The sequence below is a fragment of the Budorcas taxicolor genome, chromosome 15 (assembly GCF_023091745.1).
Source record: "Budorcas taxicolor isolate Tak-1 chromosome 15, Takin1.1, whole genome shotgun sequence".
Taxonomy (NCBI): Eukaryota; Metazoa; Chordata; class Mammalia; order Artiodactyla; family Bovidae; genus Budorcas; species Budorcas taxicolor.
Genome location: NC_068924.1, coordinates 50044399 through 50056600, shown reverse-complemented (window position 1 = coordinate 50056600; position 12202 = coordinate 50044399). Strand labels below are relative to the sequence as shown.

Sequence of the window (12202 nt, the reverse complement as noted above, 5' to 3'; positions counted from 1 at the left end):
CTCCCTTTCTTCTGGCCCCTTCCCCACCCTAGCCCTGCCCGTCTCCCACCCTCGGGCTGGTTTTTATATTTCAGGAGCAATAGACTGTAGACACCTGAGGGCAGAGACCCTGACTGAATCATTTTTGTTTTCCCAGTTCCTGGCACAGCCCTCCAATCAAGGTAGATGCTTAGTGCAGTTTGTCACATTAATTACTTTGGTTATGGCCCCTTGTCCATCTCTGTGATGTGCTCTGAGGAAAGAAGAGAAGCTGTTATGCCTGCTTCCTAGTTGTTCACAAGCATACTAAGAATGTGAGTTTAGCAAAATTGTTGTTTACAATACCCATACTAGTCAGCCTTTGACCCTTTGAGGTGACATCCCATTCCCCAGACCTGCTCCAAGAAGCCTCTTCTGGGTAGCCTGCACCGGTGGAGGCTTCCCAGTGGCTTCCTCTGACCAGAGGCCTATGCCCAAAGCCCATTGCATCTGGTCCCCATTGACTCTGAAGCCTGTGAACTCCCCAAGGAAGCTCTACCACGTTGACCGCTCTTCTAAGCCTGGCTCTGACCTGAATTCAACTTTAATATCACCCATATACACACAGTAGGTGCACCATCCTATCTCATACTCCACCTCTCTCTTTGACTAATCCAGAAGTGTAATCTTCCTGAGTGCTGCAGCTAGCTTTCTGGACCCTCCTTGGAGTCCTGTTTGTAATCTGAGAAATACACCCAGATCATCCCTGAGTTGTAGAGAGGTAGTGATTAATTTAGAAGGCTTCTTAAGTTCCACCTCCCCACTTCAGAAGTCCCTCCTGTGCCCCTGCTCTTCTCATTGTCTGGACTGCTCTGCCCTTCTGCCCCCCTTCCAGGACCTGACCCATGCCTTATCCAGGAAGCTTTCCTTAACTCTCCACCTGGTGCAGGGCCTTTCTGTGCACTTCCTGTGGACACTTTTTTGTTGGACTTACCACGTAGCATCAGTTTGTATGTCTTTCTCCCTGTAAAAGTCAGAAACTAACTCTCTTTCAGGTCTGTTTTCCCGGAGTTGGCACGCGGGTGTGTAAAAGGTTGTTGAACTCAAGTAAACTCAGATGAACAAAGTCTAAACACATCTTGAGGTTCTGCCTCTCCTAAGCACAGATTCTGATCTCAGCCTCTTTCTGGAAGGGTGTCAGTCTTCCCTCCAGTGGTCCCTAACCCATAGGGTCCCTAACCTTAGCCTAACCATAGCCTGTGAGGTGCCCACACACAGTGGGTGGGCTCAGCAAAAGCTATTTGCAATTTTAGTACGTTGACGCCTCAGTAGCAATAGTTTGCCTTCAGAAAGCATACTCCTGACAGACTAAAAAGAGAGCTTTTCTCTCATCATCCACCAAACCCAGAGCACCAGAAGCAGGCACTTTGTTGAGCTGTGCTCCTTGAACCTGTAAGCTTAGACAGAAGATACTAATAGACATTTAGGTGACTGAACTGTGGAATTCCTCTGAAGGATAGGTTCCCCTAGGAGGTGGCACAAGCATGGGGCAAACTGTTCCAGGTTAGGTTAAAAAAAAAAATTCTGCTGCATCAGTAGAACTTATCAGGAGAGATGAGTCAGCCTACCCAGACTCCCCCAAAACCTTGAGCTAGATGGAGGCAAAGGCCTGGCATGGGAGGAGGAGGCAGTTCTTTTGTCTCACTTGGGTTTTGCACACACCAGAGCTTTCCTCCTGGAAGGTCCCATCATATCCAGGCTGCCTAGCCATCTCCCCCTTGTGCTTCGGCTCCAAGTCACAGTCAGAAACAAATAGCGTTTCCCACACTTTTCATAGTACTCCATACCACTTGGCACTCACAGTTTTCATAGCAGCGTTCACCCAAGAGGTGCAGACCTGTTTTCGGTTTCTTTGTAGGTGCCCCAGCACTCAACACAGAACTTTTTTGCTGAACAAATGGATAAGGCTCCCTGGAGGGAAGTTAAGAAGAGAATGGAAGCCTTCTTTACCCAAGGGTAATAATAACCACTTGGAGCCGTAAGAGACTCCTGGATCCAGGCATCACTCTTCTCTGTAAAATGGGAGCTGAAAAATCTGTTCTTTGCCCCCTTGTGATTCCAGGAAGACCAACAATTAATTCATTTGGTCAGCACACATTATAGCAGTGTTTTGCAAAAGTCCCTCAGGAAATGGGCCTAGGACATACACCCACGAAATACACAATCAAATTGGGATTTAACCCTCCCCCTGATATGAGGGTGCAGACAGATGAAACCTTCCCATTGTCCCTCTCTGAACCTCAGCCTCCTCCTCTGTAACATGGAGAGAGAATGCTTTCTTCTCTGAAGTATTATAAGGATGAAAGGGCTATCTGTAAAATAGCATGGCTAACGGCTTGTGCCCCCACTGCTGCTATGACTACTGTTATTTTTATTCTTATTATTTTATTTTATTTTTTTCTTTTTTTTTGCAACTTACAAATCACTTTCATAACCACTAACTCATTTTAATCTTCATGAGGGGCCGACTGAGCAGGTATGGCTAGTCCCATTTTAGAGATGAAGAAACCAAGCTTCTAAAGGAGTAAGTGTTGTGCTCAAAGTCAGCTAATAAGCAACAGAGCCGAGACCCCAAAGTAGATCCTGTAGCTCCTGCCCTCCCCACCGCACCGCCCCATCGATGAACATGGGGGTTATTGGGGCAGATGTGATATGGAGTAAGCCAGAAGAGTTGTTGCAGGTGAGATGTAGGGTGAATGGTAGTGGTCCACATGGCCAGAAGAACCCAGCAAGGGGACCCTGTCACTGGTCCAGCATGTGGAGAGGCTGCCAAGCCTGTTGGAGCCCCAGAGATGAGACAGCCCAGATGGGCTGAGCTTCCTGCTCCGGGGACTGTGAGACCATTTCAAGCCCAGAGAGCACTGGTCAAGAGATGGTCGGGGGCAGGGGCTCCTGAGACCATGTGTGGAGTGACTGAGGCAGCCAGACTAAAAGACTGCAGAGGAGCAACTTTCCAGGTGAGGTGAGGGAATGAGGGGGTGCCGTGTGAGAAACAGCCAGCTCCTCCCTCTAAACTCCTGAACCACCAGTTCAGGTTCAAGAGCTGGCCAGCACCAGGGGTAAAGCCCAGGTCCATTTATTTACCTGTGTAACCTTGAGAAGGTCCCCTCACTTCTTTATGTGTATGATCTCATCTGTAAAATGGGAATCAAGTTACGTGCCCTGCCTGCCTCATGGGTCTGTAACCAGCCTCAAATGAAGTTACGTCTACAGAAGTTCTTTATAGGCTCTGAAGTGCTAGCAGACGAAGTTGCTCCTCATTTGCTTGTCCACAGTGAGAGCACAAATATCTGTGGCCACATCCCAAGTGGACCCAGCCAGGTCTCTGTCCCAGCCTCTGCCCCAGCCTGACAGGACCCTAAGATTCCCAGTCTTAGCCCTCAGCCACCCTACCAACCACACACCCATAGGCCTGCCTTCTTCAGTCTGTCCTAGCTACTTCCATTTTTCATTCTGTCGGACACCATCTGCTTGGCCGTTTTTCTCCTCAGATATTATTAGAAATATCCAGAGTTGTAATTGTTTAATGGTTGGCATTTTGCCTGTTTCACGGGGGGCCCAGATCGAGCCCACCCCAGACTCATGCCCTGAGTCCAGCAGAATTGACCAGGGACAGCTGTGCAGTGGAGTCTGCTTGGCATTATAAAGAGCTCTCTCCCAGGTGCGTTATTAGAAAAGAAGGGGGGAAAGATGGCCCCAGGCATAATCCAATTCCATGTTCTCCATAGTGTTTTTGAACTGCTTAGCCCAGAGGCATGCAGCTCTTGGTGGGCTGGGAAGCTTCGTGAAAGAGAAGTCAAGATCAGAACCCCAGGTTCACGACACCTGGGGAACCCCTCTCCCCAGGCTCCCCATTTGAGTGATGCCTGGGTACTTTGGCCTCCCCAGATACCCCCCATGAAGCCTGAATCCAGTTTATGCTCAGCTTCTTTCAAACATAGATTCTCAACTTAGCAAACTTTTGGAAAAGTGACTCCTTTCAGATAACCCCTCCACTCGCACCTTTACCTCAGCACACATCCTACACGTATATTCACAGAAGTCCAGCCTTTGTCATTTTATAGGTCTCTACCTCCCCAAACACCCTCACCCACAGGGTGTTGCTTCTGTCAGGACACTGGGGCCTCCCCTCTCGCCTGGCTGGGGCTTCTTTGTCTTCATGCCTAGCCTTCAGGTACTGGGAGGCCTGTGTGTTCCCCTCATGGCCGATCTTCCAGAGGACCAAGCCAGTCAGTTCAGAGATGATCTGAGCCTAACCCAAGGGAGAGGATAGACTGAGTGGTTTCTCAGACTCCTCTCAGAAATCTCAGGGAGAGAATCCGGGCATGCAGAGTGGCTTGTCCGGTATCCACGGACAGTTTCTGTTTCTTCTGAGGCCAGAACTAGAAAGTATCTTAGGAAGAAGCATTAGAGATTGAGGTGAGAAAGCCCACAGTGTGGACCTGTACTCCTAAGACAGGCATTCGAGACCTCTGTGATCTGATCCCGCCCACAGCTACTCGTGTTCATTCCTGTCCCCGCCACCACCTCTGTCATACTGCCACCTCTTCCCCTCCAGATCCTGCCTAGTCTCATCTATCATCAGTTCCACTTCTTCTGAAGGCCTTCCCTGACGTCTCCAGCCACTTCTATGAAACCCAACCACACAGATTATACCACACAGTGTATAGTATGTAGGATCTTTGCACCTCAAAACTGAAGACGCTTCCCTAAGACTGTCAACTCCTCCTCCATTGACTTGGTTTCCAGGCCTTGTCCTCTGACATATATCCCTTTGCTCATCTCCCCTCAGCTCTCTGAAGAGGAGACCATATATGTTGTTCCATCTGCAGACCAACCTTGACATTGCACAGCGCTCTCACCCCTTCCTGCTTCCGACCGTGTGTTTCCATTTATGCAACCCAAATTAATCCCACTTTTTGTAACCATATGTGACCAAAATAGAAGACAGGTTTAGCAATGCAACTCTACCATCTCCACCAGTCAGCTGGTAACCTACTAGTTATGTGACTTGGGCAGATATCTTTATCTCTTGTTTCAGTTTCCTGTTCAATCTGATGGAATTGAAAATAATATTTTCCACTCAGGGTTATCTGTATGGGTCTTGAGTAATAAAATGTTGGCGATTTTTCCATTGGGCCTAGGAGATAATATTTATTTAATCATTTATTAAATAAATGATTCTTAGGATAGTTCTGCCTCATTCTGCTCCTTACTCTTATACTTGGGTGATGCTTCTGAGCCTGGTTCTCCCGCTCTGTGTGGCATGCAGAGCCCTTGATTATATATTTCCTCATGGAGAGGAAAGGTCAGCGCGTACTGTAACAGAGCTGAGCCCCAAGAAACTTGGTACATGTCTGTTCCCCTCGTGCACCTCTGTCCAGTGGAGGCCATGGTTTGTGGAGGTGCTAGCAAGTGGCTCACCCTTCCTTGCCCTGAGCTCCACAGTACCCTTGACTGGCTTCCAGAAAGTATATTTGGCTGTATTTCCTAACAGCAGACCTTACTTCCCCCAAATGGGAAAGAGTTCAGAGCTCACACCCCAAGTCCACAAGGCCCTGCCATGGGCTTCTGCCTCTCCCATTTGCATAGGGGGAGGCTCAGCCGCCAACCAGTTATGAGTAGATGGGTCACCAGCCGAGAGCTAAAGTTCCTCTCCAATTCTCCTTCACCAGTCCCCCACCCCCTTCACCTCCATTCACCATCCACCAGCCTTTCAGTTTCCCTGGCAACGCTGAGTGCTCATCCTGGAAAACTTTATCCGAAATCTGCTCTGGGCAGCTTTCCAAATCCATGCTAACCTGATTAGGTGTCTCTAGGGGCCTTGCCAGCTAATCAGATTAGGCAGCACTAATGGTAGTGAGGACTTTGAGTGGGCGCAGAGCAGTAAAACATATTGTATACTTAGTGATAATTATCCTGCCTTTTGTGTCATTGATTTATCTGCCTCCCTCCCTGTCCTCCCGTCTTGTGTGTTTGGCCGTAGCGATCCGGAGGAAGGAGAATGGCTGGTACGATGAAGAACACCCCCTGGTCTTCCTCTTCTTAGGATCATCTGGAATAGGTAACAGGGAGTAGATCAGCCTGTGGGGAGGAGAGCTGGGGGAGCCCCAGCTGCTATGGGCCAGAGTCAAACGACCCTCCTCTAGATCAGCTCCAGCTCCCAAAACAACTGCCTTCGACTTACAGAGCCAGCAGAGGATCACCTGCCACGTTGGGACAGCTGGGATTGTGCCTCTCCCTCTGGAAGCCGTGGTGCAGGGCCTGAGTCGCCAGGAGGGCCAGGCCCTTGGGGGCCTGTTAGTCCTGGTCCAGCCACTCTGCAGCCCCAGACGCTGCCCTGTAGGAGTGATTGAACCACCTCCACTGCCCAGGGCACCAGCCTTATCTAGTGTATCCTGGGCCAGAACCCTCTAGGAAGCTAAAGAAAGCCACTGATGGCCAGCACAGTGCTAAGTGCATAGCAGAACTGGTTGCAGTAAAATTGGTTGGGGATTTTTATAGCCAGTTGGGCTGGATTCTCTGAAGTGTTCTTACCCTCTCACTCTCTATCCTCACAGTCCCACCATCGCTGCCCTCCCATTATCTTTATGGGGAATTACCTGCATCTGTAGCTTCCTCTTCCCCCTCAGCATCTTCATGGATGCTGCCTCAGATGTAGGGTCCCAAAGGGTTACCGTCACTTCACACTGTACCATAGAACTTGACCCATACTAGACATGCAGTGACTTCCAAAGCCTTGACCATCATACCAAATGGCCTTTCAGAGCCAACACTCTGGTATCGTCATCCTTTCTTTATGTTACAAAGTAAAGCTGTAAAGCCATGGAGGGGTGGTTTCTATCCTCTCCCAGCCTCTGTTTGGCCTTGTGGCTCCAGGGCCTAGCTTAGATGGCAAGACCATGGATGTCCAGAGATAGACAGTACAGTGAGCCAGGAAGTCAAGGAAAAGCAAGATTTGTGTTGGGATTCAAAGAACAAGATGGCTCTGGATTGTATGAGTCAACCTTCCACTTTTAGATGCTACTGCAGAGGAAAAGTTTCAGTCCCCATCCACAGAAAAAGCAAGATACAATGCAGACTCTGATTCTGGTCCCAGATTTACCATCAGTTTTCCCTTGGTGACTTTGAGAGTCGCCCTTTCTGAGCCTCAGTGTTCCCTTCCATAACATGTATTATTTCCAGCATCCATGCATTTCTAATATTCTTTCATTCCAGGAGATAGTCATCTCCTAACCCAATACTTCTCTTTTCCTTCTACTAGGAAAAACAGAACTGGCCAAGCAGACAGCCAAATATATGCACAAAGATGCCAAAAAGGTAAGGACTGGAACCTAGGCGCAATTGGCAGGCCATGGAGAGCCCACCACTCCCTCCCACAAGTGCCCATCCCCTTGTTCAGACTCTGGCTTTCCAAGACCTGCTAAGTTTGGCTTTCTAAGGCTGACAAGAAATTGTTTCACACAGAGAAAAATGTCAGAGCAGTCCTTACAGACTGCAGAAACATTTCAACTTAAAACCAGACATTTCTCTTCCTCCTAGCTTCCCAGTCTGGAGGCGTCACAGGTTGCCCACAACCGTGGGTGCCCTTGTCTAATTTCTGTGGAAAGCCTCCCTAGCTGAGGCGATAAGGAACTGCCCAGAACTCTGCCAGCAACAGAGTCCTGGCCAACTCCTGTCCTGCTGTGGCCCGGCTCCCCCTCCACCACCTCTCTGAGTGCCTGGCAGCCACAGGAAACAAGGTAGCTGAGGCCATGTCCTCCTGAGCTGCGTCCATTGGCCCCTTCTGCTGACTCTGCCAGTAGCTATGAGCTGCCTCAACCAAAGCCACCACAGACCCACTCAACAGGCAGGCAGGCAAGAAACAGCGCACGGCATGCTGATATGCTCCAACCGAAACAGCGTTTTTAGGACAATTCATCAGGTTGGCAGCGATTGAAACAATTAGCACTCTGGGAAGGGCCATAAACTAGTGAGACTATTAGGGAAGATGTAGTTACGGGCAGGAACCACCTGATTAGGGATGAAGAATTCTGAGTGGTTTAATTTTAATACTGTCAGAAAGGTTAATATTTAATTACAAATTATAATCTCCTTATCCAAGCTGTCTTAATATGTCTTCATAAACAGTGGAAGTAGAAGGAAAGTATCTGCTGACTTGCTGGTGTAGAAAGGAGAAAGGGCTTGATAAAAGACGGACAGTGCAAGTCTTTTTTCAGTTGGAGCATCTAGACGAGAGGCAGATTTCAACTTGTGAAGGGTGTCCTGAAAGCTGACAATGGCATCCTTCAGTGCATGCCTCACCTAGGAGACGGAAGTTTCACCGTCTCCCCTCGGATATAGTGGGCTGGGTGATCCAGACTCTGGAGTCAGCCATTCCTTGGCTCAGGTTCTACTGGACCTAGGCAGGTTGCTTTACCCCTCCAAGTTTCAGCTGTTGCCTTAAAGTGAAGCTAATCAGTCCTGTGTCTAAGATTATTGTGCGCATCAAGTGAAATACTGTGAATCACAGCGAGCTCAGGCTCTAACACCCATCAAGTACCTGATCCCTTGTCTCATATTTATCCATCACTCCGTCCTTTCACAGCACTCCCATCTATTGTCTTATTTGATCTTACAAGGAAAATAGCTTAAATGCCAAATTAGAGCCACTTTTCAGATGAGAAAACTGAGACCCTGCAACGTTAAGGGCCCAAGATCACCTATTAGAGGAAGAAGTAAAAAGAGAATCCAGTCTGTCAACTATTCTCTCAATACCATTGTTCTCTGCTGCAAGAAAAGACTAGATTGTAAACCTGTCCTTTTTGTCCTCGTGTCACATAGGGAGACGAGGGGCATGAGAATCCCAATATCATCATCCATATATTTTATTTTTAAATCAGAGTTGGTACTTTTATAAAACTCCTACCTTCACCAGCCCTGTGGATCAGCTCATTACAACATCTGTGTTTAGCACAGACATTCTCTGGCCATGTAACAGGCATGTTTGAGACATGCCTTTATAATCTGAGGGTTCTGAACTGTAAGCTGTCTAACCAGGATACCTGATGTTGCCAGGATCCAAGGACTGATGTGTGGGGAGTGTCATCTACAGGGCCCAGTGTAAAGGAGGGCTCACTCAATGAACGAGCACTGGCCTGGGAGTCGGTGACTTAAATTCAAGCTCTGGCTTTCCCGTACCTTAGTTCCCTCATTTGAAAAGAGTCACTGATACCTCCAGACTTGGCTACCTCACAAAGACTTGTACTTTTTTCTTATTTTGGCAACAACACACAGCATATGGGATATTTGTTCCCTGACCAGGAATTGATCCCACACCCCCCTGCAGTGGATACACAAAGTCTTAACCATTGGTCTGCCAGAGAAATCCCTGTTGGTACATTTTTATAATTCCTTTATCAGACCTCCTATGAGTTTGTTTTTCTCTCATTAAACTCCACTGTTTTTCCCGAATTGAGCAGCTTTGTTAACTTCCATTATTAGAGTTAATAATCCTTGAGAAAAAAACCTGAATAGCATCCTGTGATTTCATCCTGAGGTAGGGTGGTGGAGCTCTAAAGACCATAGTTATAGCATCAGTATGATGAAGGGATCAAGAGCAGGGATCTGAGTTCAGCTCTAAACTACTCTGTGGAGTTGGCTGAGATCTCTGTTTACATCAGTTTCCTCATCTGTAAAATGGGTTCAATAATGGTACCTATCTCACTGGATTATCATGAAGGTTAAGTGAGATAATGATGTAAAATGCTGTGCACTATTCTTGGCACATTAGTAAGCGATCAATACATGTTGGATACTGTTGTTATTACTTGCTTCCCTGGTAGCTCAGACGATAAAGTGTCTGACTGCAATGCAGGAGACCCGGGTTTGATCCCTGGGTCGGGAAGATCCCCTGGAAAAGAAATGGCAACCCACTCCAGTATTCTTGCCTGGAAAATCCCATGGACTTAGGAGACTGGTGGGCTACAGTCCATGGGGTCGCAACGAGTCGGACACAACTGAGTGACTTCAGTTTCACTTTCACTTTCACTATTGTTATTATTGTTGCCTCACTTCTAGATAACCCTAAACTAAGATCATGTAAAACCAAAATTATTCCAGCTAAGAAAATCAAGCCCTGAGATTTGTTCAGTTATTTAGCAGATCAGTAGAAGTCCTTAGTATCTTGACATAAGAGTAAGTAAGCACTGAAGTCTATACTCCCTGTTATCATAGGACATTGACTGACACTGGTTCTGGGCACAAAACTCAGAACCCTTAAGATGAAGATGCCAAAAGCCCAGCTGATTGAGGGAGTGGGAAATATGAGGCAATAGAGTATAGAGGGTAAGAGCGCAGACTGGAGCCAGATTGTCGGTTTGAGACCCTGGGCAAATTACTTTAATCCATGACTCAGTCTTCTCATCTGTAAGCGGGGATGGCAATAGTACTTATCTCTTAGACTTACACACATTCTAAGCCCTTTGTAGCTTGCTTAGAACATTGCCAAGCACATAGTAAGCACTCAGTGTCAGCTGTTATCAGATGCCCATCTCGTGGCTTCCAGCCCATTTCCTCCAGCACTCCCAGCTTCCCCATGTCTGCCTTCCTACCCTCCCTGAAGCCTGTGTCTCTCTTGGCCGAGCTGCCTGGGGCCCCGTGAAGATGCTTACTGGCTAATGCTTCATGCTTGATAGCAGTGATCACCCCTCGTGGCCTTAAGAACTTCTCTGGGGTCTCTCCCACCTCTTGGGTTAGGCCGTGTCCTCAGGCCTCTGGTGAAACAAGGAGAGGACGTAGGGTGAAGAAACAGCAGCTCTAAAAGGGGAGGCAGCCTGGTCAAGGCCACAGACAGTGGAGAACTGGGGTTGGAAGCTGAGTCCAGGGCTCTTTCTGCCACCCTATACCCCAGGTACAGAGTGACAGGACAGAAAAAACTAGAATACTTCACAGACTGAATTTCTGACCAGCAGCTGAACTACAATATGGCCTGCATTTCAGGTATAGGCATTACTACCTCCCTCTCAGGTCTTGGCACCCCCTGTTCCTCAGCTCTCAAGAGAAGTGTAGTCAGTGGGTGCCAGTAGGAGAGGAGCCTGAGGAGTCTCTGGGGAACCCTTATCTGGGTGGAGAGACAGGGCACCTCTGAATGCCCTTGTAACACCCGAAGTCCCTGAGTTCTTCATGAAAAGGAGAGGGCGTTCTGCTATGTTAACTCGCAAATCCCACTCTAGACAGTGTTCTATCCCTAGGGCTAATTATGGTAGGGCCTCACCCAGGAGGCCACCTCCTTGGAAAGCACTGCAGGCCCAACCATGGAGAGAGAAGGGCTGCAAGCAGTGTTGAGAGCTCTTTAATGACGTGAAAACATGTAGATAAGATTTATTAGTTTAAAAGAAATGTAAACTAGGGTGTAGAGAAAAGGGAACCCTCCTTCATTGTTGGTGGAAATGTAAATTGGTGGAACCACTCTGGAAAACAGTATGGAGATTCTTAAAAAAAAAAAAAAAAGCTAGAGTTATATAATGCAGCGGTCCTACTCCTGGGCATATTTCTGAAGATGATGAAAGTTAGAATTCAAAAAGATACATGTACTCCAGTGTTCATAGTAGCAGCATTTACGATAGCCAGGACATGGCAGCAACCTAAATGTCCATCGATGGAGGAATGGATGGGGAGGCGGGGTGGACTATTATTAAGCCATCAAAAAGAATGAAATAATGCCATTTGCAGCAACATGGATGGACCTAGAAATTATCGAACTATATAAAGTAAGTCAGAGAAAGACAAAAATCATGTGATATCATTTATCTATACAGCCTAAAAAGTGATACAAATGACCTTATTTACACAATAGAAATAGACTCACAGGCAGAAAATGAACTTGTAGTTACCAAAGGGGAAATGGGGAGTGGATAAATTAACAGTTAATTAACAGATATATACTACTATTTATAAAAAAGATAAACAATAAGGACCTACTGTATAGCACAGGGAACTATATTCAATGTCTTGTAATAACCTGTAATGGAAAAGAATCTGAAAAAGAATATATGTGTGTGTTTGTGTGTGGGTATAACTGAATCACTTTGCTGTACCCTTGAAATTAACAGCTTTTCAAATCAACTACACTCTTTGAAAAATAAAAGAACACTAAAGCAAAGGGACTTGTGCCCATGTAGACTTGCAGAGTGGAGGGCACCAT

General features: G+C 47.2%; 1 protein-coding gene across 1 annotated transcript in view; it reads left to right on the top strand.

Moving 5' to 3' along the window:
- The window catches only part of CLPB (caseinolytic mitochondrial matrix peptidase chaperone subunit B), a 140217-nt gene that overhangs the window by 118544 nt on the left and 9471 nt on the right, over positions 1-12202 (top strand). The window contains exons 8-9 of the mRNA XM_052652598.1: positions 6005-6082; positions 7283-7338. Coding sequence (XP_052508558.1) covers positions 6005-6082; positions 7283-7338 — 134 coding nt within the window. The remainder of the gene's footprint in view (positions 1-6004; positions 6083-7282; positions 7339-12202) is intronic.